This window comes from Rhinolophus hipposideros (genome assembly GCF_964194185.1).
Source record: "Rhinolophus hipposideros genome assembly, chromosome: 4".
NCBI classification, from domain to species: Eukaryota; Metazoa; Chordata; class Mammalia; order Chiroptera; family Rhinolophidae; genus Rhinolophus; species Rhinolophus hipposideros.
Window position 1 is genome coordinate 21,649,129 of NC_138050.1, and position 27,805 is coordinate 21,676,933.

At 36.7% G+C, this 27,805-nt stretch overlaps 1 protein-coding gene across 2 annotated transcripts; it reads left to right on the top strand.

Moving 5' to 3' along the window:
* Nucleotides 1-314: 314 nt before the first annotated feature.
* On the top strand, nt 315-27,100 carry MRPS31 (mitochondrial ribosomal protein S31). 2 transcript variants are annotated; one of them, XM_081046351.1, is made up of 7 exons: nt 315-545; nt 4,566-4,850; nt 11,492-11,650; nt 12,647-12,787; nt 17,277-17,350; nt 19,145-19,288; nt 26,804-27,100. In XM_081046351.1, exons 1-7 carry the CDS (start codon nt 421-423, stop codon nt 27,031-27,033), a joined length of 1,158 nt encoding a protein of 385 aa, XP_080902477.1. In that variant the 5' UTR covers nt 315-420; the 3' UTR covers nt 27,034-27,100. The 2 variants fall into 2 exon arrangements, with proteins under 2 accessions (XP_080902477.1, XP_080902476.1); XM_081046350.1 differs by having other exon boundaries at nt 329-958.
* Nucleotides 27,101-27,805: the final 705 nt, after the last annotated feature.

The following is a 27,805-nucleotide window of genomic DNA, read 5'->3' on the forward strand; positions in this document are numbered from 1 at the left end:
GGATGTCCTATGGTGATGTTTTTTTAACCTCCTCCTTGGCGGTCACGGGTCAGTTTGAGAACATGCTGCACGCTTTGGATCTTCTCCCCAAAACACCGCCCTGGAGGGTCGCTCCTCTGCCTCGTCTCACTGGCCCCATGCACCGTGTTTGCACAGTTGAGCATTCCCTCCATTCTCCCGGCTCTCCTGCCTCAACCAGCGCACCCTCTCGGGACTCCAGCTCCGACTCCACCTCCGGGAGCGGAATCGCGGGGAGGGGGGAGCCGCGGGCGAGGCCGGAACACAGTTACCGGCCCGCGTTGCCCACCGGAACGCGAAGGGCGAGGGACGCGACGGGCTGCGGAACGGAAGGGAGAGGCGGGGGCTGCGTTTGGCGGCTCACACGGCGTTCCGGTTCGCCGTGGAGCTTGTTCTTCGGCGATGTTTCCAAGAGTCTCGGCGATTCTACCTTTTCGGCCCCTTTCCCGCCTCCCTTTGTGTGCGGGAGGCCCGGAGGCGGCGGCGGCTGCGATTGTGCTACTCGGTGCCCCGCACGGGACGCGCAGGTACCGCATTTCGTTCAGCGCCGTCGGCCGGCCACGCAGGTCTTGAGGCAATCCCTGCAGCCACTCCTGTACAGTCCGTTGTCCTTCTCCCGCTTCCTGGAGTCGACGTGGGAAGCCGTGGCTTTAAATCCGAGGAAAGGGACGTTGCAGAAAGAGAAAATGACTTGCCCAAGGTCACAGTGTCCGTGGGGAACAGCTCAGGTTACACGCCTGGCCTGCTGCCCGGTGCTGCCTGCTGGCCCGCGCCTCCCCTCGCGTTGCTCCGCCCCCATTTTATCCAGGCTCCAGAAGCAAAGATGGTTTTGGTGGTGGTGGTGGCTCTTTTTTGTGTTTTTTTTTGTTTGTTTGTTCGTCTCGCAAGACGGTGATGGTCGCCTTCCTGTCTCCACCTGTTCCTTAGTTCATTATGCAAGGTGCTTACCGTGTGTCGGGTGCGGGCAGTGGTGTTAGGAGCCGCGGGTCGGACGGTGCTGCCTTCGCGGAGCTTGTGGTTCCACCAGGGAAGCCGTTCAGGGGCAGTGAGAGCTGAGGTGGTGTCTAGGCAGCACAGAAGGCCCTATTAACCTAACAGGTAATTGCTGCGTGAGCACGTGGGGACACCTAACCGTTGTAGGAGAGATTCGCAGTGTCCTTTCTGGAGAAGGAGTCTGAGCCAGTCTGCAGGCAGACCAAGGATTGGAATCAGCCCGGCCAGAAAAGGAGCTGCAGCGTACTTGGACTCATGATGATGGAGACTTCATTCTGCGTGTGTTCCATGCAGTACGATTTGGGGCCACCGTGGTCCGTGCAGCACTGAGGCACGTTGGTAGCCGTGGGGATGGGAAGAAGTAGCTGGATGGAGGAGAAAAATTGCACAGGTGGAATCGATAGGCTACGACATATAAAGCGATAAGGGTGGGGTAGTCAGAACAAAGATCCCAGCGGGTGGCCTTGACGGATTAGGGCACTATGAATGTTAACAGAAGAATGAGGAGCAGCTTTTCAAATATGTCATGGGTTTTAGAATTCAAAAATATCTACTTATGGTAAGAGGCCCATTCAATACTGAAGGGTGGGTCTGAGAGGAGAGCCCTTGAGTATGGTTTGGGATGTGTTGCGTTTGAAGTGATGACGAAGTGCTCTCCGTGGGAACAAGCTCCGATGGGAGACTAGGGCCAGCGTTTTATTATCATAGTGTTACGGAGTTACTTCCTATACAGGATTTTCCTGGTATACATACACTTTCTGCCGTACTATAGTAGTCTTGAAAGGAAACATGGAAGTACAGGTTACATGTGAGATTCATTCTCCTGATTGCCACCTTTGTGTTATACCTTTAACTTTCACATGTGAAATAATAATTAGAGCATTTTTGTAAGTTGAGTAATGAGGGTCCTTTGTACTCTTTAAGAGGATACTAGTTATGCGATGGGTTTTTTATTCTGACTTTTAACTGCCTGATGTTTTAGCCTCTGACATTTTTACAAGCAGATCAAATAGTTTCTTTCAGCATTTTTTGAGCTAGCCATTTTCTTTTTCGTTAAAGAGTCCCTGACCTGGTATACTACTATTTGCTAGCTTTCAGAACTTGATAGAGTATTTAACCCAGGATCTGATGCAGGATCTTGAGATCAATTGCATTAGAATCACCTTGTTAAATGCATCCTTGGACACTATTCTAAACTTATCAACTAAGAATCTTAGGAATATAAGTTTTACATTTTTAAATAAGCTCCCTAGGTGATTCATATGCTAACGGCTAGGAACCATTAACTTCACCTCTTTGAGCAGCAGTTTTTTCAGTAAAATAGGAAAAATAAAACCTGTCCTATAAGGATTTGAATAGCATACGAGGTGTGATCAAACAATATGGTGAATTTTTAAATTAAAAAAAATTATTGTAGTAAAAGACACATTGCCATTAATCCCCTTGGAAATACTCCTCCTTGCTTCGAACACACTTATGCCATCGTTCTTTCCACTTTCTGAAGCAGTTCTGGAAGTCCTGTTTGGTGAGTGCCTTTAGTTGGGCCGTCATGGCTGCCTCAATGTCTTGAATCATTTTGACGTTGAGGAAGAGCCAGAAGTTGCACGGTGACAGATGGGGTGAATAAGGTGGATGAGGACACACCATAATATTTGTATTTGACAGAAATGGCTGTATACCGGAAGCAATGTGTGACACTGAGCGTTGTCATGATGGAGGATGGTTTATGGCACACTTCTCTTGACTGTAGTTCACATCCCACTGACTGCACTGAACAATTTGAAAATTGTCACACATTGTTACTGAGGTTTGATGTGCCGCTTCCCATATTGAAGATCACTGCCTTTCCGTTGGATGGTACTCAGCAGCAGCATTCATGGTGTTTTGTGATCGCAAATGGAAATCTCCATATCACACATTGCTTTATTTGGCAATTTCTGTCAAATTAAAATACTACGATGTGTCCTCATCCACTTTATTCACTGGATCTGGCACCATGTGACTTCTGGCTCTTCCCCAAAGTCAAAATGACCATGAAAGGTAAATGTTTTGAATAGATTCAGGACATGAGGCAGCCATGACAGCACAACTAAAGACACGAAAGAGGACTTCCAGAACTGATTTCAGAAAGTAGCAAGAATGGTGGGATAACTGTGTTCTAAGTAAGGGGGAGTACTTTGAGGGGGATTAAAGGCAATATGTCTTTTACTGTAATAAATTTTTTTATTTAAACATTCACTGTATTGTTTGATCACACCTTATACATAACATAGCTACTCAAATGTGGTCCTCTGAAAGGCACCATCAGCATTACTTGGGAACTTGTTAGAAATGCAAACTCTTAAATCCCTCCCCAGAACTCCTGAATCACAATTCGTTGGTGGGACCAAAGAATCTGTGTTTTAACAAGTCCTTAGGTAATTCTTGTGCATTTTAAAGTTTGGGAAACAGTGCTCTATACTGTTTGCTTCATAAAGATAGGGACAGTACAATTCTTATTTAGTAATATATCGTTAATGCCTAGTATAGTGCCCAACACAGAGTAGATACCACTATATTTAATGATTGACATTTTATACACTATACCGTCTTACTGAAACTAACATGTTCATTAGTTTTTAACGTTCTTTAATGTCAAATATCAAAATATTCTTTTTTTCTGTTCCATTTTAACTTAGCTTACAAATCCCGATTGGTTAAATGGCACATAGCTCAATGAGAAAGGTGACCAGATTAGAATAACACACCCAGAATTGTTTTTAAAAGAAAGTAACCTTTTTTAGATAAAGTTTTTTTCATTTTCATAGTTTAATTATGACTTTTAAAAGCGGTATTATATTCATATTAAGAGCAAGGACTTGGCTGTCAGTCAGATTTGAGTTTGAGAATAATAAATTGAAATTTATTAACCATGTCAGTGTTTCGCAACCTTTTTTTAATGTCATGGAACACACAGAAAGTGACATTTATACCAAACCCTGACGTGAATGGAGGGAGGCTACAGATGGGAACACCAGCAATTCCAGGCCTCACCTAGCCACCTTACAGACTAGGTGATCAATATCTGAGCACACCTGTAACCCATTTTGTGGCGCACCAGTATGTTTTAGGCTTTAGTGAGCTGTGAGCTTCATGACCTTGGGTAAGTTATTTCACTTCCCTGAAATCCAGGTTGCTTATCTGCAAAATGGGGATAATACCTAGCTTGTGCAATTGACATAAGTATGAGAAAATTTACCAAAAATAATGTTGTATAAGACGGGGCACATAGTATATGTTCAATAAATGCTAGATTGCTGTCATTATGGTTAACACTAGTAATAAAAAGTACTAGACCTATTGTGATCATTTTGTAATATATACAAATATCTGATCATTATGTTGTATACCTGAAACTAATATAAAGCTGTATGTCAACTGCACCGCAATTAAAAAGCAAAAGGGAAAGGCTTGAATTAAAAAAAGTTTTAAAACCCATAGAAACAGTTTTTTGAATCCTTGTTTTATTATTTTACATTATGTTTTTCATTTTTTTCTTTAATACATCTTTCCAGGACAAAAGATAATATCCAAAGATATTTTGGTACTAACAGAGTGATCTATTGCAAAAAAGATGGGCAGTCTGTTCCAACCCATGAGATTTCCAAGGAGCCAGAGAGCCAAGACAGTGAAAAGGAGAATACAAAAAAAGACTTGTTAAATATCATTAAGAGCATGAAGGTTGAAGTAAGCACAGTAAGTGTACAAACCACAAAGCCACCCAACAGAAGACCACTTAAAAGTTTGGAGGTTACAGCTGGCAGTCTTCAAAAACCTACAGAAGATGCCCCAAAGAAGAGGTAAATTGAATTACAATTTGAATGTGCGTCTTTGAAAGTAATATTTGAAACTCCAGTAAGCTTTTTCTTTTAGAAAAAAAATTTTTAAAAAAAATCTTCAGTTCATTTGCAAATGTTTCTTCAAATTCAAATTACACTGCTTACTCTTCCCTAAATACATTTTCCTCTAGACTTTTGTTTGGGCCTGATCGATACATTCTCTCTTGCCTTTCAACATTTATCTGCCTTCTAAACCAAGCAACAACTCTTGCTCTGCAAAGCTTTCTCTAACCCTTCTGTCCCTATGGAGTATCACCTGAATACTACGAAGTTGAAGTTAGTCTGGTAAAACCTTTATATCTCTATCTTTTCCCCTATTGTCACTAACATTAAAAACACTCTTTTATATAATTCTCTGCTTGTTTGATTTATCTGCCCTGTAAAGAGATAGGTACCTCTTTAGAGGACCCGTGTGCCTTGTTTCTCTTCCAGGATTTAGTACCGTATCTAACAGAATAAGTGCTAGATAATGCTTATTGATTTACTATTACCAGTGTCTCTAGGAGCCAAATGGATTCATAGATTTTCATTTGTATAATATATTCATTTATTTATAAAACAGAGACATGAAAACTGTGTTCTAGAGAAGCTATAAATATCTGCAAACACATCATCTTAAGTACCTTTAGAAGCCGGATATGTGAAACCTATGCTAAAACCTTTTGTAAAGTGAAGCTTTTTATAGTGAAACAATCATTATTATATATGATTACATCTAATTTACTAATTTTACATCATCTAATGATCACTGTTCAATCTGTTTTTTCTCTGTGGATTTTATCTGTTGTTCACTTTTGGTGAATTTTCTGAAGGCTAGACAAACTTGCAGCAAACTTGTAGACTCTTAAGAGACTTTTGAGTGACAGTGCAGGAGATGGGGTGGGTAGTCAGATAATAAGTGAGACCTAGCCTTGAATCACAGCTCTGCACACTCTGACAGAATTGCTTAATTTAAAAATTTAAATTAAAATTTTCTTCAGTTAGAATACATGAGAGAGACTGAATTAATGGTGGCTAAATATAAGTTTGTAAACAGACTCTAGTAATTACTTGAGAAATGCTGTTATTTTATACTTAAATAAGATGGGATACCTGTATATAATCTAGAAAGAGGAAAAGAGTAGGAATCTAATAAATTCTATACGTTCTCTTACATATTCATTGATGTTATTAACTGCCATTTAGTTGCCTCTTTAAGCTGTTAATTAACAAATAGTTTACATCCTAATTTCAAGGTAGCCTCATGTCTCTGAAGAACTTGTTTATATGAAATTTCCATTTTAAAAATTGCACCAAGCGTGGAATTTTAGCATATTGGTTACAACTGTTTTTTATGACTTCCTTTGACCAGTAGTTATCAATGCTGAGCTTATGTGGTTTCCTCAAAATATTGTAATTACTTGTGCTTGTCAAGAGTATTATATTTCACTGATTTTAAGTGCAATCAGTGAAATTTTAGCATTTGTGTTATAGTATAAATGGCAGTATTTTGTCTTAGTGATAGTTAATGTCTTACATCGATGACATCATTGATTCGAGTAATAATGTGCTTATATGTGGCTTCCAGGTCCCCATCAGTGATTTCGTAGCAGAATATGCAGGGAAGGTAGATTCCTATATCCTAGAATGACTTAATTTTTGTATTATTTCCTGAATTTTTAAGGAATCTCATTTTCTACATTGTATCAAAAATACTTCTGGAAAGCATACTTGGGCGGTAGAGACTAAGCTAATTCAAACAGTGAGTGCCCATAATAGGTACCTCCCCGTCTTCCTCCTCCTCCTCGAAACAAAATAAAGTAAAAAAAATTATATATGTGTATAGAATAGTTAGTAAACACACATACATATATAAATACTTATCTGGAGTAAGTTTTTTAGCTCCTAGACTGTTGATGACCCATTGTGCTTTTCATTATAGTTATACAATTTAATTAACCATTATAGAAAAGTTAAAATGAGTTGAATGCTATTCAAAGATTCAGTAAATGTAATTTTTGAAATTGCTTTCCAATTAAGTATGAATGAGAGAAACATAAAAATTTAGGAAAATTCTGCACTCAGATTGCTTTGTAAGCATATTTAAGTTCTTGCTCCATGTTGCCACTTAAACCAAAATTGGAAATTTTAGAGAATGTGTGATATATATGAATGATATATCTTGGAACTTTTATCTGTGGTCCTATATTCAAAGAAGAACTTCTATCAGTGGTTCTATGTTCAAAGTGGTCCTGATTGGTGGTGAATGAGGTACATTTGTTTTGAGTTTTTGAAAATGTATCTTTTGGTGATATCAGCGGCATGGCAGCATGAAAGGTCCTCCAAGTCTCTCCCCTTGAAGTTACAACAAATTGGACAACTGTAATTCAACAAAGGATTCCCTGCTCAACACACAAACACATTTGAGGGATCCTCAAGTTGAAACATCTGTAGGTGGGCGTATAGAAGTGAACAGAGGAGGAGGGATGGGGGAAGGACGGAGACAGGTGCCCCAGATGCAGCCCGGGCTCCTGAGGACTGAGAAGCAGGGGAGGAATTGGGTTACAGCACACATACTCTGTAACCCTAAGGAGCAGTGGGCTAGAATCAGCATTCCTGCTGGAATAGCCAGCACATACTGTGGCTAACCCAGTGACGGGCAGAAATGGAACACAAAGGTGTGGCAGGTGAAGTCTGGCAGCTGCCATTGCAGGGAAGCAAACAAGGCCTCAAACGCTCCAACCGGCCCCTCTCTGCGTATCCCACTTTCATCCATCACAGCAAAGCCCAGTGTACCTGGGACACCTCAGATAGGATAGCACTGCTGGCAGATCTAGTTGCAGAAGGCAGGACTGGGATCTCCTAGGCTTAGAGCTCCATTGCCCACCATACTTCCCCAGGAGGTGAAACCCTGAGAGAGAGGTGACCTGGTCACAGAGGGGATGCCTGTCGCTCCAGGAAATGAGGGGCACGTTCCACTGTCGAGGTGACACAGCCCCACAGAGACCCCAGAGGCCCCAGTAGGGCAAGTTAAGAGAGAATAAAACCTTGTGCGTCAACGCCACCTACTGAAAAACAAAAGAAAGACAAAGAAATAACTCACAAAACTATGAATAACAAAGGTAACAAACAGGACAGGTCAAAAAGAAAATGAAAAGTCTCCAGAAAACTTAAAGACACGGAAATATGTGATTTAAATGACAGAATTCAAGATTACATTTCTGGAAAAACTTAACAGGATACAAGAAAACTCAGAAAGGCAGTTTAAGTAATTTAAAAATAAAATCAACAAACAAAATGAGTACTTTACCAAAGAAACTGAAACTATAAAAAAGAACCAAACAAATTCTAGAGTGAAGAACTCAATAAAAGAGATGAAGAATGAACTAGCTAGCTAACTAGCTAGCTTAGGAAGTAGAGTAGACCAGATGGAGGAAAGAATTAGTGATATCAAAGATAGAAATCTAGAAATGACTCAGAACAAGAGAAAAGATTGGAGGGTAAAAGAAAATGAAAGAACTCTGCAAGAACTATCTAATTGCATTAGAAAGAACAATATAAGAATAATGGGTAGTGCTTGTTTTGGCAGCACATATACTAGTGTTGTATTGATACAGGGAAGATTAGAATGGCCCCTGTGCAAGGATGACATGTAAATTTGTGAAGTGTTCCATAAAAAAATAATGGGTATACCAGAAGGAGAAGAGAGGGAGAAGGAAACAGAACCTATTCAAACAAATAATTGATGAGAACTTCCCAAACTTATGGAGAGAACTGGATCCTCCAATCTAAGAAACTAACAAAATACCTAACTATCTCAATCCAAAATGGCTTTCTTCAAAGCACATTATATTAAAACTGAAAAATTCATGACAAAGAAAGAATTCACAAGGCAGCCAGGGAAAAGAAGACAGTAACGTACAAAAGAAATCCCATTAGGTTGTCAGATTTTTCAGCAGAAACCTTACAAGCTAGGAAAGAGTAGAATCAAATAATCAAATTATTGAAAAAGATAAATCACCAATCAACAATAATTTATCCAGCCAAGTTATCCTTTAGATATGAAGAATAAATAAAGGTTTTTCTGAACATTCAGAAACTGAGGGAATTTATCACCATAAGACCTGCATTACAGGAAATACTGAAGGGTGCTCTACCTGAACAAAATGCAGAAGGATATGAAACTGAGTATGATGACAGACAGACAGAAGCAGGAAATTGCAACCCTTGTTCAGAATAGGATATTAATCACTTAAAACTAGCATAAAGGTAAAAGGAGGTAAAAAACATTTTTAAAAAGAAGACAATCTATTGCAAGTTGGATATGAACTTGACTCACATAAAAAGGGATAATTTGTGACAATAAAAACATGAAAGGAGAGCAACAACTATGTATAGTGCCAGGTGGGTACTAGACTAATTGGAATCACAAATTATAATAATGTCTAATCACTATGCTGTACACCTGAAACTAATATAAAATAATATTGAATGCCAACTGTAACTGAAGATAATAAATTTTTAAAATAAATAAACGAAAAGCATAAAAAGGGAGGGGGAATGGACTGAACTTGCAATAGGTGAATGGAGATAAGATGGAGTCAGAAGTAAAAGCATTATTGTATATATGAAAATTGCTTTTATATAAACCTAATAGTAACCACAAAAAACAAATCAAATTGAGACATGTAATATTAATATCTTTCACTTCATCAGAGTTCCTTTTCTGAAATTGTTTGTCATACAATTCATTTTAAAGAGATTCAGAAGCCCAGAATGGCATAATGTAGAAAAGTATATATTCATGAAATAGTCTCACTTGTAGGATAGAATAGATTGTTAAAGGATATTTTAACAAGTTCTCATCATCTTGTTAAAATCTATGTAAAAAGGTCCCTGTATGTAAAAATTATCTTATTTTGATGACAGAGACTCCCTGACCATTTTTATTAATCAGAACATTTCAAATTATAAACCCAGAAGTTATGACCAAAAGAACACCACTGTCGGGGTGGCCTGTTAGCTCAGATGGTTAGAGCACAGCGCTCTTAACAGTGGGGTTGCCAGTTCGATCCCCACATGGGCCCCCCCCACTGTGAGCTGCACCCTCCCAGATTGACACAACTACTTGACTTGGAGCTGATGGGTCCAGGAAAAACACACTTAATAAAAAATATTTAAAAAGAAAACAAAAAACACCATTGTCATAAAATGCATCATTCTAGAAAATGAATACTTATCTATATTCTTTACATACTCTGATCAATATATATATTAACATTTGAAAATAAACTTCACAAGTAGTTTATATAAGAAATGTGGTGATTTGAGATACAGTTTAAGCCTTATTCACAAGTAACAGTTGAAAGTAGCACATTTCTTTTTAATTGTTATATTTCCTTTTTTCTATTTTTCTTCCATTCCAATCGATTTTAGATTGGAATATCTTAGTAAGTAAAGTCCTCAAAATCTTTATCCAACAACTTCAGGGATTTGGGAACTTTAGTTTGCATATTAGGCAACAGATCATAATATAGAAGGCCAGGTATAGTAAAACATTAATTTGGATCCCACTTATTGAGATGGCAATTCTCAGTGAGTTAAACAATGTAAATAATTTGTTTTTATGTCTGGCATGTTTTTCTATTAACTTATAATTTACTGAAGAGTAGCTTTATTTTTTTTTAGCTTTTTCTTATGAAAAATTTAAAACAAAGTAAACAAAATTGGGTAGTGAACCCCTTTCTGCCTGTTACCCAGCTTCAGTATTCATCATCATTTAGCTGTTCTTTTATCATCAGTACTTTCACCCGCTTTACATTGACTTGATGATGATGACGGTGATGATGATGATGATTTATGGGTGTGTGTTTTTTCAGGTAAAATTTACATACATTGAAGTGTATAAATCTTAGTTGAAGGATTTTGACAAATGGATCTTCCCAGGTAACCTAGGCAGTTAGCAGATTCAGAGCATTTCCCATTTTCATCTTCCCTGGCAGTAGCTTTCTGTCCTGAGGCAACCACTATTTTGATTTTTTTCACCTTAGATTAATTTTGCCTTTTCTAGAACTTGATATAAATGGAGTCATACAGCATATAAATTTTTTTATCCAACTTATTTCATTCAGTTTTTCATGTTGTGATGTGAACTGAGTACTATTTTGTTGTATGGATATATCACAATTTGTTTATTCTCCTAATGATAGACACTTGGGTTGTTTGCAGTTTTAGGCTATTATGAATAAAGCTTCTATGAATAGGTTTAGCCACTTTTATATTTGCTTGTAATATATATTGTTTTTGAAATAAAATGGCATCTAATTTAAAAACCCACTAATTTATAATTTTTAAGGCTGATCCTTCACCCCTCTACCTTAATATATTGTTCTGAGTTAGTATTGTGCTTTAGCAAGTATCCATTAACTTTAACCTTTGACATTTAAGTTTATATAAAACTGATACCTAATATTTAAGAATTCTTCATTTTGTCAGAAATTGAATACTTTTTTGAACAGCAAATGTTCTCTCCAAAAAAATCATTTTACTTTCCACTAACTAGTTGCATGATAAATAATGCCTCTTTTTTGTTTCTCATTTGTTTTTTTCATTTTCTTTTTCAGAAGTGAGTCTCTGAATCCTGAGTTGGTGGCTGCTGCATCTGCTGTTGCAGATTCTCTCCCTTTTGACAAGCAGACAACCAAGTCGGAGCTGCTCAGGCAGCTCCGGAAGCACGAGGAAGACTCAAGGGCACAGAAAGATGGAGAAAGACGTAAAATTAGGTTAGTGAATCAAATAGTATGTCAGTAATGCTAACATCTCAAAATAGGCTGTTTTCATGTAACTGGCTAGTGATATACATAATATACTCATATATAATATATGCCTCATACATGAAATATTAGCATTTTGATTTAAAAAACAAACTCATGTCTTAAGTAGGATTGCAGTTTTTAAAAGATCCATTTAATAAATTTTTCTTTTGAGAAGTTACAGTTTCTTGTCCCCGAAAAAGAAGTGATAAATTCAGTAATGTTATTGACAGTAAATAAGTAAATTAACAGAATGAGACAGTTTCTCTGAGAAGAGTAATTTGTTTCAGTTAAATAATTTTCTGCTTTTATGCATAGTATGATAATCTTCAAGCCTGTTTTTCCTTCTGTTTTCCCTCTTATTCTTAAGTTTATGCTGACATCTTTCCACTTCTCCCCTCATTTCTCATTACTTTATGCCAAGTTCTGTCTCTTGCTGCTGAAATGTAGTGAGGGGTGGTGCTGCTTTGTTTTGGAGAGAGATCTAAATGAGTAGCTCTCAATGAGCATGCATGTAAGATTTATCTCAGGAAGTTAAAAGAAAAATACAGATGAATGGACTGTCAGTCAGATTACTCATTTTAATTTATTTTGAACAAATGCTGGGCAACGAATAAATATGGCTAAATTTCAACTTCAGTTTTTTAATCTAATAAGTATACAAATATTCATTATATATTGACTGCTCTAGATGCTGATGATTTTTCATAAGTGACACTTAATTTATGTTTTAAATGAACATTTCTGAAGAACATCTTTAAAAGACAGAAGGTAACATAAATCTTAGTGGTCTGTGGAATATGAATGTTAGTATGTGACATATAATCTTTTATTTAAACGTAACTTATATTGTTGTGTTATGTTAAAGTGAAATAAAAATTAAGTGATATGAATTACATTTTTAAGAAAAGTTGTTACTATTCTATAGCAAAAATGTGTACTATACTTAACTTTTTCTTATTTCAGTTTCAGTAACATAATATCAGATATGAAAGTTGCCAGATCTGCCACAGCTAGAGTGAGTACAAGACCAGTTCATCAGATTCAGTTTGATGAAGGATCTGACAATTATGTTGACCAGGAGAAGACCATTGATCTTAGAAAAAGGTATTGAAGCTTTGCAGTCAATCTGGTTGTTTGTTTTGTTTGTTTAACTGTATGAGTAGATTCACTTTATTGCTGTGCATATTATTGCTGATAGGTATCTGAGCATTATGGATGCATTTATATGTGTCTCCTTACTCTCCATGAATCATTTCTTAGAGACGGAAATAAGTTTGGCATTCCTACACTTTTCTATACCATAAATCAAAATGAGTGCTGCCTCACCTTTACCCATGGTGAATAGAAGTCTCCTGATTTCGAATGAGTGGAACTGACTGAATTCTGAACAAATGAATATTTTGTGAGAAGCATTATTTTTCATTCTGATATGTGCCTAACAATGTATATTCGTATACCCTCTACATCTCTCTATATAATCATCTTCTATGTCTCTTAGAGAAATAACGCATCATCAAAGAAAGAAATATCCATTAGACTACCTTTAAGTGGTAGATTATTTGTAGCAATTTGAGTTTAGCAATTTGCAGTTCTTAAAAATGCTAAGCCATGCCTTACATAGTTATTTTATAATAGAAATCTGTCTGTATTTACATAAAGTTTCTGTTCTTTCTCTTTCAAGTCCATAAAGTGGTAGTTGGGGGTGGGGAACCAGATACTTAGCGTAGCATGGTCTGACAAAAACCAGCTCAATTTATAGCAGATGTGCTCACAAGTGGAGTACTTTTTATGTATATTTTATGGATTTTTAAGTATAATTTCAGCAGTTTGAGTTAGCACTTTCTAGGTGTTAAATTACTAATTTGTACAGGAAGATTGGAAAAGATGGTCAGCAGTTAACAAAGGAAGTTTAAGAGGTTACAGTGACTTTGGAAGATTATTTGAATTATTAATTTGAAGTGATTTCATAGTTCTGACATATTATTGAATAAAGTAGAATATGTGTTTAGAGTTTTACTTAAGATTCCTCCAGAATGTTTAAATTCAATCTTCTGTGAATCATCTTTAAGATGATTCCATACAACTACATCAGAATGCTATATCATAGCTAAAAAAGTAGGAAAGGGGTTAATGTGCATATAAAGACAGTGTTACAAAGCTGACGAAAGTACTCTAGAACTAGGAGAAGCAATAGTAAGATACCAAGCTGTTCACTCTGCGCTGACTTGGAATAGCCTGACACAATCCAGGCCTGGACTGGTTTCTTCAGTTAGAAACAGAAAGGTGTGAGTCACTGAGAACTGGCTTTGGAGTCACACTGGCCTGCCGCAGAATCTTGGCACTGACCCACCTACTAATGCTCTGACTGGGGACTTTCAGAGCCCCGTCGATCTGTTTCCCTGTCTATAAAATGCTGAAAGTGAAGCCTTACTTAAATGGCTTTCTTGAAGAATAGGAAAGAAACATACGTAAACTGTATGTTGTAGATTCACAGCAAATCTGTTCCCTTCCCTTCCTCTTTAGTACATTCTGCTTTCAAAATCCCATGCTTTGTTGAATCCTTCTCTGTTTACTGTGAGTTACTTTAATCCATCATCCTGTTAATCTGATGCAAAGTTGAAGGACTGCCTGCTGGGGAGAAGAATGCAAGGCATTGAGGATAGTTCTGGAGCATAACTGCCTTGTTTACAAATACTTGGAAACTTGCTAGAGGAAAACATGTGATGTGAGATCACTTTATCTAATTTTAATGTGGTATTTGCATTTTTCAGTTAGTTTAATTTAGTAGAGAAAGTAATTTGATCTAGAAAATAATTCAAAATTATTTTACAAACTAACCCTCCATCTGCCAATAAATATACTGAAGTATGAATGTGAATTGAAGTATAAAGCAGTTGATTGAAATGTACAGGGAAAAGTTTCCTACCGTGTTTCCCTGAAAATAAGATCAGGTCTTACATTAAGTTTTGCTCCAAAAGATGCACTATGGCTTATGTTCAGGGGACGTCATCATGAAAAATCATGCTAGGGCTTATTTTCCGGTTAGGTCTTATTTTCTGGGAAACATGGTATTAACTCTCTGACATTAATTTCATTAAAAATAGTTATGTAAACAAAGTTAATCATTATTTTAAAATTACAGAATGATTGCTTTATAAGTGGGAATGTTTTGATTTGTCTGCGCAATCTTTTATAATTTGTAAGTAAACATGCAGTGTTTTCTGCCCTTAACCTAAGATGAAATGTTGACTTGAAATGTTTTTTTGGTTTTTTTGTATGTGTGTGGGCCTCTTTGGGTTTATCTTACTTGGGACTCTGCGCTTCCTGGACTTGTATGTCTATTTCCTTTGCCAGATTAAGGAAGTTTTCAGTCGTTATTTGTTCAAGTAGGTTTGCAATCCTTTCTTTCTCCTCCTTCTGGTACCCCTATGATGCAAATGTTGTTACGCTGGATGTTGTCCCAGAGGCCCGACTGTCCTCACTTTTTAAAAAATTTCTTTTTGCCATTCCGATTGGGTGATTTCCACTACATTCTCTTCCATATCACTGATTACCTCTGCTTCAGGTAATTTGCTGTCGATTCTATCTAATGTATTCTTTTTGGTTATTCTATTCTTTCTGACTCGTTCTTTTTTATGGTTTCTATCACTTTGTTGAGCTCATCAATTCTTTACCTAACTTCATTGAGCATCCTTATAACCAGTGTTTTAAACTCTATATGGAAGATTGTTTGCCTCCATTTCGTTTAGTTGTTTTTGTGGAGTTCTGTTCTTTCATTTGGGACATGTTTCTTTGTCTACTCATTCTGGCTGCCTCCCTGTGTTAGTTTCTATGTATTAGGTAGGGCTGCTGTGTTTCCCAGTCTTGTTGAGTGGCCTTCTGTAGTAGTTTCCTGTGGGGCACAGTGGCACAGTCTCCCTGTTCGCCTGAGCCAGGTGCCACCAGGGGTGTCCCTTGTGGGGGTTGTGTACTCACTCCTGCTGTAGTTGAGCCTTGATTGCTGTTGGCACCTCAGTGGGCGAACTGGCTGTGAGGACTGGCTGTGACTCCAGGAGATGAGCTGTAGTGTGGCGGCTGACCCTATGCAGTGGGATTGGCTTTAGCAGGGCTCTGGTGTCTGCTGAGTCCACCCTTTGGGTGTGTCATTTGTGGAGCTAATTGGGTGGTGCTCTGGTGTGGTCAAAGCCAGCCACCAAGTGTGCTGGTTCTGGGGCCTCTGGAGAGGGGCTTCAGTGCAGGCCCAGCTCAGCTGCTGCCGGTGCCTGGCCGGGGGCCACCTGGTAGGAGCTACAGAGTGATGTGTAGTTGATAGATGCCTGTGCTGGGCACGGAGGCGCTTGGGAGAGGCTGTGCTGTAAACGGCCGGCTGCCACCTGTGCTGGGCTGGGAGCTACTGAACAATAGATACAGCGCATGCCAAGGCCAGTTGCTGCTTGTTTGGGGGTTATGGACCTTTGAGAGATTTTAGGAAAGTCCGAAGCATGAGCCGCAGCCAGCCTTTGTGAGTTACAGCCTCTGAAAGAGGTTTGGTTCTGTGTGGGAGTTGGGGGGGCGAGTTCTCAGGGAATCACCAGGGTAGGCAAGTTTGATGGAGACTCACATTTGTCCTCCACCTGTGCCTGCAGGCTGGGTGGGGACAGAGCTCAACAAAGGAACAGTGGCACCGGCCAGCACTTTTTTTTTGTCTCAGCCAGAGGTGTCTCTCCATCCTGAAGCCAGAGAATTCGGTTCCTCACTATATGTCCCTGGTGTTTTTCAAGCTGTTGCCCCATAGGAACTTAGAGCTAGTGAGCCCATCAACAAGTAAGTCTGTGCAATGGCCCTTTAAGAGGAATGCTCAGAGTCCTTGCTGATTTTCACAGCCAGATGTTGTGGGGACTCCTTCACAGCTCTGGTAGTCTTGGGCTGGGGAGCCCGGTGTGAGGCAGGGACCCCTTGCTCTTCATGGGGGACCCCCACAACCGAGATATCCCTGCTGATTCTTAACCTTCACAGATGGGGGTGGGGCCACCCTATTTCACATGTCTGCCCCTCCTAGCAGGCTTTAGGTGGCTGCTTCTTTATAGCCTTAGTTATAGGAGTTCTGTTAGTCTTCAGGTGGGTCTCAAGGGTGGTTGTTCTGTAATTGAGTTTTCATTTTGATGTGGCCTCAGGAGGTGAGCACAGCATCCGCCTACTTCTGCATCTTGACTGGCAGTCCTGGATTTATTCCTAACAACTACTTTAGCATACTTTGATATGCTAAATTACATTCCCACAACATTGAGTTTTCTAAACATTAATATAAGATGGGTCAAATAAAAATTATGGCAAATTAAGCTAATCTTTTCAGTTAGGTATTTTGGAATTTAGACTGCTTTAACTACTTTGTTGTATTATGATGTAAAAATTCAAGTGCATTTGTTCCTGCTTTTAGTAATCAGTCCTAAAGACATGGCAATTTAGTTAAGATATCTGGTGTAGGTCAGTGGAATTATTTTTAATTTCTACACTGAATATTTCACATAAAATTTTCTTCTCATAAACAATTTTTTTATTGACAGAGAGATAAAAGTACTCATTAAATATATTGTTTTTTCTTTTTAAATTTTAGGAAAAATATATTCAAAGGAAAGAGACTTAATATTTTTGATCCCAAGGCGGTTACTGAAGAGGCACCTGAAACAGGTTTGTTAAGAAAAGAACAACACTATTTCTCAGGTGTAGAAACATTCCATCTTTCAAAAACATCCTTAATGTTTGATTGCATAATAATCAGGTATTTTAAGACTCCATCCTGTCATTGGCCTGGATCCTGCTTATGAATGTAGTTGTTGACCTTGCTAGTCTTGGTCAGATTTTCCTCTTAAAATGTTGCATTCTGTGAGACAGTAGGAGGTAAGGACTGACTACCAGCTGCATGAATCCAGAGCTATAGATTGGCTACTAATTTGGGGTAGAACATTAATGATCTCCTGCTATTTGCGGTGCACCTTTGTACTGTTGCAGAAAGATAAACTGGTTTCTGTCCTAGGGCTATAGAAGTAACTCACTGAAGTGATTTAGTGATTGCTGAGGAGGTGGGAAGAAAAGCATTCAGGGAGTGTATTTATCAGGCTTATGGAGGTTTTTTTTCTTAACACATATTTATTTACTGAATGAATGAGTTCTTCTGTCCCACGATTTCCACATTTTGCTCCCTGCTCAGTTCTTACTACTGCTGAAGGATATGGTCATAGACCCTACTGCGTATCCTGGAGTAATCTAGAGCTGAGAGGCAGTATACGTAATGGGAAGAGGTTTGTTCGTGGGTATCTGGATTGTTCATCTTCAGATTCTGCCATACTAACCTCTCTGAGTTTCCCTTTCCCCGCCTATAAAATGGGACTAATCCGCACATTTCAAGGATTAGATGAGGTAAAGTAATTACAGTGTCAGGCGCAGTACCTGAAATACAATGGACAGTCAATAAATAGGAGCAGCTTTAACAACAATAATAACGATGATGTTGGTCATGATCATCATGGAAAAGCCCTAGGTGGATCCCTGAATGAATTTTAAAATTGTAAGCGTGATAATTAAGTCATTTTACTATAATGATTCCTCTGTGTATGTGGCTACTAAGCCTAACTGCTGCGATCTTTGCTCTGTGTCAGCTGTCCTAGGCCAGCATGCTTAATATCCAGCAGTCAGTGTGTGGGCAGGTGTGTCATAAATGAACTTCCGCGTGCAAGTCTTTGTATGGACATGTTTTCTTCTGGGTAAATATCTAGGAGTGAAATGGTCGTATGATACATGTATTCTTAATTTTTTAAGAAACTATTTTCCAAAGTGGTTGTATCATTTTACATTCCCACCAGCAGTGACTAGTGGGAATATGACTCATTCTTGAAAGATGTCTTAAATTTCTAAAACAAGTAAGTAATTGAAACGTAATATGATGGTGGTTATAAGCTAACATTATATTTCTTTACTCGTTACGTTGGTTGTGAGGATTAAATGAACAAATGCACAAAAAGCGTTTAGCTCAGTATCTATGAATATTATTATTATGATGATGATCATGTTAATTTTTCTTTGGTTTTTATTAGTAGTACATTAGTGACTTACCTTGACAGACTAACAAACAGGATGGACTTTAAAGATCAAAGTCACATGTATAAAATTATTCATATTCATAAAAATATCCTTAAACAAAATACACATTTCTTTTTTCCTTTCCAGTAGCAGAGGCAGTGAGACTTTAAGGATTGATTACCTAGCACTGAAGTAAAAGTTAAGGCTTGCAATTGCTATGGTTGTAGTCTATATATCATTTTTGTTTCTGTTTTAGTTATCAGAGTGACCTTTCATTATATACTGTTTATTTATGAGCTTCATGGTCTGAAAATGTATTACCAATTCAGAATTGACTATAACATTTTTAAAAAGAAAGATGGTTGACATTGACTTGTGCTTATTTGAAATCTCTTTATTATGCAGAAACTGCACCTTCACTTTGGGATGTGGAATTTGCTAAGCAGTTAGCAGCAATGAATGAACAGCCCTTTCAGAATGGTTTTGAAGAGATGATCCAATTGACGAAAGAGGGGATACTGTGGGAGTTCCCAATTAACAACGAAGCAGGTAGGTCCTAACTTTAGTGGTTTATGAAATTCAGTGATTGATATTAAATCTGGCAGATGTTCAGTTATAGAGTCTAGATATTTACATGAATTTTAAAACTTTGTGGAAACATCTTTGTGGTGTCCTAAAAGAAATCTGACGGTGTTTTTAAAAAGAATGTTAGAATTTCACTTAATGCTAGATATTTCATCGGAAAAGGAAGAAGTAAAATTATATGGCAGAAATGCCTCATGAATTTCTGTGACAGGTTTTTGGTTGCTAAGCAGATTACCTGGTAAGTCCAATACACTGAATATTGGGTATGAGATTATACTTCAATCTTGGCGAACATTACAACTCTTAAAATTTTATGCTGGTATCTGTTATTCATAAAAGCATTTCATTAATGAGCTGCAAGTTTCTCGTACTCGAAGCCACTCAAAGCAAAAATGTCAGGAGGCTTTGAAATTCTTTGGAAGTCTGGCTGCATACCTAGATTCTTTGAACTGGTAGTAAAATATTATCTACTTTCATGGAGATTTTTCTGGAGTTGTTACTTCTTCCTCAATCAAAAGGAAAAGAGGATTACTGTGCTGTTTATTTTTATGGCACCCATCTTGTCGTCAGGCAGACATTTTGCATTAAAATTTATTGATATATTTTTAATTAGAAGAGATTCCTGTACTTTTATGGTAAGACGAGCTAGAAGTAGCAAATAACTCAATAAGTCTTGGGGAAATATAGTCCATATTTTAACCTTTATAGTATTCTGTCACTGTAATATCTTAATTTTTGATAACCTTTCATGTGTTTGGGTTAATAAGTAGGATGGAAGTTTAAATATTAGAAATATTTAGTCTTATATTTTCATAAAGTATTGCTTTATATAGGAAAACTTTAGAGGCTTACACATCCTTTAACAAATCTTAACATTTTGTATATTTATGTGTTATGTGCACTAATATAGCATGCTGTGTTTCATCTATTATACAACATGTGTATTTCTTAAAGTTTTGTGGTTTCTATACTCTGTAAAGTATCAGGGTAAGGTTAAAAAATTTTTTAAAACCCAGGGACTTTTAGTTATGCCCACCAGAGTATAGATCCCAGCTGTGTCAATTATAAGCCATTTGCCTTTGAGGAAATTATTTAACCTCTTGAGCCTTAGTGTTCTCATTTGTAAAATTAAAGATACCTCATTGGAAGAATATAAGAATTAAATAAGATAAAGTTATTGGGTTGCTCAGCACAGTTCTTGGGATGTAATACATATGAATAAATATTTGTTCCTTCCCCCTCCTGTATGATCACAGAATTTTAAATGGAGCGAAAAACTAGCAAAATACAATATGTGATATTAAGGGAAGATTTCGTTATTTAATGAAACTTGGGTGTTCCAAGCCTTCATGTTTAAACACATGGTTTTAAAACCCAGGACTGAGGTAAAATAACACATGACTTTATTTAGGAGAGACAGTGAAGTGTAGTGATTAGGAGTTCAAGTTCCTGAGTGAGTTATGAACTTAATCTCTCCAAACCTCTCTTCCCCCATCTGCAAAATGGGAATAATAACAGGACTTATTTTTTGGGATTCTTCTTAGAAACAAGTAAGGTTATACAAGTAAAACATCATCACCATCATCATCCCAGTTCCTACAACAACAGAATTGCAAGGGGATTTGCTGTAACTATTTTCTGTTCTATACTATAACATTTTAAAATCTTAAAATATCAGCAAGGATATTATATGTTTTCTAGGAACAACCAAATAGGATAATAGGAAAGCATGAATTGGCCGTACAGTATCATCAACAGTAAAATGCTTCACTTTATCAAAATATTGAGTACACAAACTCCAAAGGAATTTATTTTAAACTTGACCTGGTTTTTGAGAAAGTTTAATTTCTAAAAAAGAAAAACAAACATGTTTTTTGGTCAGGTTGTAGAGATAAATGTGACAAGTATCATATACACTGTACATATTATTGATGTTTCGGGGTCAGAAAGGGGGGTATCTCATTTCCACCTCCTTAAGACAATTGTTATCTGAATGAAAAACAGGAAAGGAACTGTGGAAACTTTCTCCTTTCAATACAGCTCAAGACCTTCTGATTACTCGGAGAGACTGGCATTAAAACATGGAGTCTCAACATTTCAATAGGATTCTTTTATATTATATTTAAATTTAAATTAATAAAATGTCATCTCTCTCTACCAATAAGTAGGTTTCTTCTCAGTTTTTTTGTTTGTTTGTTTGTTTGTTTTTAAGGAGCAGTTTGTCCCTTCTGCTGTGCTTTACCAACACAGAGATTTATAAGAGCTGTTAGGTAGAATAGTTCCCACTTGGATTTTGTAGTATGTTGGATCGTAGTATGTAGATTTTGTCATATGTTGGTTTGATAATTAAGTCATTTTTATTTTAGCTTTGATTTTTTACTTCAAATTTAACCATATTTTTGCCATTACCCAGTTAACAGAATCTTGCTCTTGAATATCCATTAGCCATATACAGAGGGTGCCAAAAAAATGTGTACACATTTTAAGAAAGGAAAAAACTGTATTAAAATTGTAATACTCAATATACACTGATAACAAAAGATGAATACAAGTCACGTTTGACTTCTGCAATTACAAGAGATGCTCAAAGTGGCTACCATCCGCATAATTTTAATACAGTTTTTTCCTTTCTTAAAATGAGTATATGATATATATATCACTAAGTTAAGGGTGTTTTAGAAATGCTCTCTCCCAGAGTAATTCTCAGTTACAGGTGTCAGTAGACAGAGATCAATAGTTTTATAAAATAGAACTATTTTATATTTATTTAATAGTTCTATAGTATGCCATTGTATGAATGCACTGTAAATATTTTACCATTTTCCTGTTGATGGATGGAGTTGTAATGAATCCTTTTATATATGTCCTTCTGTACATATCTGAGTACTTTTAATTCCCAGAAGGGACAGACAATAGGTATATATTAAATTGCAATAAATATTGATATTCTCTTCTAAAAAAGATAGCCCACTGACCCTCCAACCAACTATATGAAAATCTTATTTCTTCACACTTTACGTAATGCTGAATATTTATTAATCTTTCAAATTTCAGGGCCAAAAGTGACATCACTGATGTTTTTATTTACATTTCCCTGATTGGTAACCAGATTGCATCTTTTTGTATGTTTATTGGCTATTTTGTATTTGTTTTATGACTTTTTCTTTTGGGTTTATCAGTTTGTAGGAATTTGATACATTATAGACTAATCCTTCATCTGTTATTTAGTTGGAAATATTGTCTCCCAATCTCCCTTTTTAAATTAATTTGATTTTTTGAATCATAATAATTTTATAGTTTAATATCAAGCTTATATAAAGTGATTTCTTTTTTTTTAAATTGGGGAATATTAGGGAACAGTGTGTTTCTCCAGGGCCCATCAGCTATAAGTCATTGTCATTCAGTCTAGTTGTGGAGGTCACAGCTCGGCTCCAAGTCCAGTCACTGTTCTCAATCTTAGTTGCAGGGGGCGCAGCCCACCATCCCATGTGGGAATTGAACATGCCTTGGTTAAACAGGATAGAAATTTGATATAAAGTTCAATTTCGAGATCAGTAAGCAGCCATGCTGCACTTAGTTATTCAAGGATCTAAGTTATTCCATTTTATTTATCTTCCCTCCCATAGGGTGTCTTCCTCATGTGTGTGATTAAAGATGAGTCACAGGAACATTGTGCTCAGGCTACAAGAAGGGGGAAAGAGGGTATAGTGTAAGCAATTCCACTGTCTTAAAGGCTCTGCTATGATAATGTCACACGTCATTTCTGTTCATATTCCACTGGTGAAAAATTAGTCATGTGGCCACGCCTAACCCAAAGGGGGCAGGAAAATGTAATGTTGCTGAGCAGACACATACAGGTTTTCAATTCTTCTACTATGATATAAAGGGAAAATGGATTTTTATAGGTGGGTATTCGTTTCTGCCAAGGTGTTTGTCACCTATGTTAGAGGCTTTCCTAAAACATCTATTCATCTTTGGATGCTTTTTCATACTTTAGAGTAAGACATAAAAAGCTGTTTATTGGATTTGTGTGCATGGGCGGAACTTGTCAGCTGGTTTCCTTCATTTCAGAGGAATTCGAAAGGAGCCAATTTGGAGACCATCACAGCTCCATATTTATAGTTCTTTTAATTGACTTTCTCCAGTGAGAAATCTTCCAACCCCCTCACTTGATGTTTTAGTCTTGGCTGTGCTCTGAGAACTATGTGGGGGAAAAGGTTTGGGGTAGAGGTGGTTTCAGCATTCATCATGCAAACTTTCACTTGATTCCCTCCTTATCAATTCAGTGACTTAGTTCTTTTTCCATTTTACTTTCTCCAAAAAATAAACTGCCCATCTTCTTTGGGAATGCATGGTGTCGTCCTGTAGAGGTACAGGTGGAAGATGGGATGTGGGAGAGCTAGCTATTCCCTAAACCAATTTTAATTAATCCTCTGTTTTTTGTCCCTCATCTCCACTCCTAATTTCAGTGGTCCCCCCTTATCTGTGGGAGATACATTCCAAGACCCCCGGTGGATGCCTAAAGGCACAAATAGTACTGACCCCTATATATACATTTTTTCCTATACATACATAACTATCATAACATTTCATTTATAAATTAGGCACAGTGAGAGATTAACAACAATAACTAATAAAATAGAACAGTCATAGCAATATACTGTAATAAAAGTTATGTGAATGTGGTTTATCTCTCTAAAAATGTCTTATCGTACTGGACTCACCTTTCTTATGATGTAAGATAATACAGTGCCTGTGTGATGAGGTGAAGTGAGGTGAGAGTTTTTATCAAAATGAATATTGGATCATGTGATTTTCTTCTTTAACCTATTGATGTGGTGGATCACACTGATTTTCAAATATTGAAAACTAGCCTTGCAATCCTTGAATAATTAAGTTTTTGCCTCTAAATTAATGAGATATATTGGTTTGTATTGTTCTCTCCCTTCCATTCTCTCTCTCTTTTTTTCTTAATACTAAGTGAAATCAGTTAGGCTTCATAAAATGAGTTAGGAAGTTTTAGAAGAGATAGTTTTTTGTTGTTTTTTTTAAGATTTTATTGGGAAAGGGGAACAGGACTTTATTGGGGTACAGCGTGTACTTCCAGGACTTTTTTTCCAAATCAAGTTGTTGTCATTTCAATCTTAGTTGTGGAAGGTGCTGTTCAGCTGTTCAGCTTCAAGTTGTTGTCCTTTCAGTCTTAGTTGTGGAGGGCGCAGCTCAGCTCCAGGTCCAGTTGCCATTGCTAGTTGCAGGGGGCGCAACCCACCATCCCTTGCGGGAGTCGAACCGGCAACCTTGTGGTTGAGAGGACATGCTCCAACTGAGCCATCTGGGAGGCAGCTCAGCTCAAGGTGCCATGTTCAGTCTTAGTTGCAGGGGGCGGAGCCCACCATTTCTTGCGGGACTCGAGGAATTGAACTGGCAACCTTGTGATTGAGAGCCCACTGGCTCATGTGGGAATCGAACTAGCAGCCTTAGGAGTTAGGAGCACCGAGCTCCAACCGCCAGAGCCACCGGGCCGGCCCGGAAGAGATAGTTTTGAAGAGATTGTGTAAAATTGGTGTTAAATTTTCTTTACATGTTTGATAAAATTCTCAAGTGAAGTGATCTGGGTTTAGGGATTTCTTTTTTGAGACTTTTTAAATTACACATTTTTTTCTTTGATAGTTATAAGACTATGTTCTTTTTGCTGGGTTTTGGTAGTTTAATGGATTTCTTTTTTTAAGTTGTCCATTTCTTTCAACTTGTTGAATTTGTGAGTGTACAGTTGTTTGTAGTGTTCCTTTACTATCCCTTTAATGATTTCAGGATTTATAATGATAACCCCTTTTTCATTCCGAACATTGGTATCAATAGTTGGTGCCTTCTCTCCTTTTTTCTTTATCAAACTTGCTAATGATTTAGCAGTTCTACTGATGTTTTTCTGAAAAACCAGGTATTGGTTTCATTTTTTTATTTTCAATTTTATTGATTCCTGATATTATCTTTATTTCCTTTTGCTTGCTTTGGGATTATTTTGCTCTTCTTTTACTAGGTTCTTAAGATTAGAGCTTAGATATTTATTTGAGACTTTTTCTCTTTCTCTGTATGCATTTAGTGCTGTGTATTTCCTGCTCAGCACTGTTTTAGCTGTGTCCCACAAATTTTGTTTTGTTATGTTTTAATTTTCATTCAATTCTGTGTGTTTTTTAAAATTTCCTTTGAGATTTCCTCTATGACCGATGAATTATTTATAAGCATATTAATTTCCAACTGTTTGAAGATTTTTCCTGTTGTCTTCTTGTTACTGATTTCTAGTTTGATTCCATTATGATCAAAGAATATATTGTATTTTATTTTAATTATTTTAAATGTGTTGAAATTTGTTTTGTGACCCAGGATATCGTTTAGCTAGGTGAATGTTTTATGGGTGCTTGAAAAGAATATTCTGCCATCGTTTGGTAGAGTGTTCTAAAGACATTAGTTTGATCCTCTTGGTTGTTCAGTTCTGTATCTTTGCTAATTTTCTACCTGGTAATTCTCTCAATTGCTGACAGTGGGATATTGAAATACCCAACTATAATTGTGGATTTTTCTATTTCTTCTTTATTTCTACCAGTTTTGCTTTCTTGTATTTAGAAACTAATGTCTGGTGCATACATACTTCAGATGCTAAGTCTTCTTGGTGGATTTATCCTTTTATTATATGTTTCTCTTTTTCCTTAGTAATTTTCATTGTTCTGGAGTCAACTTTATCTGACATTCATATAACCAACCAGTCATGCTTTCTATTTTAAAATAATTAATGTTAAAAAGATATATTTTCCTCCATTTTTTTGCATTCAACCTACCTATGTTGTGTTTGAAATGAGTTTCTTGTAGATAGCATATAGTTGGATCGTGTTTTATAGCCATTCTGCCAATCTCTGTCTTTTGATTGGTGGATTTAGACGATTTACATGTAAAGTAATTATTGATTTATTAGAACTTAAGTCTCGTGTTTCATTATTTGTTTTCTGTTCATTTTCTGTCTTTCTCATTCCTCTGTCTTTTCTTGGCTTCATATAGGTTGATTGAACATATTTTAGGATTCCATCTTGTTTTATTTATGTATTTTTTTCGTATAGCTTATATAGTTTACTTAGTGGTTGCTTTAGATATTAAAATATTTATTAACAGTAATTGCTGCAACACTTTCAACATTTACAGTATGCTAAACATTGTAAAATAGCTTTAAAAGCTTTGTGTTTATTTAATCTTTACAAAATCCCCATGAATAAAGGGCTGTTTTAATCCTCATTTTATGCCTGGGGAAACTGATGCTCAGAGAAGTTAATTTGCGTAGTCACACAGTTATTAAATTGGTAGGCAAACCTAGGTCTGATTTCAAAGTTAATGCCTTTAATTGTAATAATATATTACTTCATTAATGTTAATTTTATGATGTAAGTTTTACATTCAAAATTATAATGTAACATATTTTGTCTCTCTTCCTAGGTTTTGATGATGATGGTTCAGAATTTCATGAACATTTATTTCTGGATAAATACCTGGAGGATTTTCCAAAGCAAGGACCAGTTCGCCACTTCATGGAGCTAGTGACCTGTGGCCTTTCCAAAAACCCATATCTGAGTGTTAAACAGAAAGTGGAACACATTGAGTGGTTTAGAAATTATTTTAATGAAAAACAGGACATTCTAAAACAAAGTAACATAAAGTTCAACTGAAGACGATGGAAATTTTTATTTCAAGTTGTTGGAGATTGATATAACTAAATAAAATATTTTAGTAGAGGTTTTCCTATATTGTGTTAACTATTGCATCTGGTTTGAATGGCATAAATGTCAGATTATTTAAAATACATAATGGTAACTAAAAAAATATTTTGCATAAAAAAATTATCGGCATTTATAGATTGAACTAGTAATTCTTTTAAAAATGAATATCTTAGAATTAGTAATAAGTTTAAAACAACTTCCTCTAACCTTTTTGTTTTCATTCAGTGACCATTCTTTGAAATACAATTATCATCCATATATCATGACATCAGAGGGCTATAACAGTTGAGATGACTTATAGACAGATTTATATGCATAGAATATGTATACATACACATATTTTTTCTATATATACATATTTATATTTTTGTATATTTCACACTAAGTTAACTACCCTTGCCTAAGTCTGCGTCACTGTGGAGAAGTAACCTTGTAGAAATAAAGGGCTTATTCTAATTTCTTGTACTTTAGATCTTAATGTTAAACTTAGAATTATTTATTTTCTACTATGGTGGTAGACATTGTGATTCAAATTCACACAAAGGATTCAGAATTTTATAAAAAACCCTCAAAATACGAATTTAGTTTACAGTGGCCCTAGGCTAGTAGCATTTCAAGCCCATCACACAAGCAAACAAAACTCTACCATAAATCTAGGCTTCAAGTTACAAGACACATAAGAAAACAAAGCACCATGAATTCACACAACAGATTGAGATTT

Bases quoted from the DNA above. Each gene is read 5' to 3' on its own strand.
- MRPS31 (XM_081046350.1), top strand. From the start codon at position 705: ATGACTTGCCCAAGGTCACAGTGTCCGTGGGGAACAGCTCAGGTTACA. The intron at 959-4,565 runs GTGCTTACCGTG...ACATCTTTCCAG, and splicing joins TCCTTAGTTCATTATGCAAG to GACAAAAGATAATATCCAAA. The intron at 19,289-26,803 runs GTAGGTCCTAAC...CTCTCTTCCTAG, and splicing joins CCCAATTAACAACGAAGCAG to GTTTTGATGATGATGGTTCA.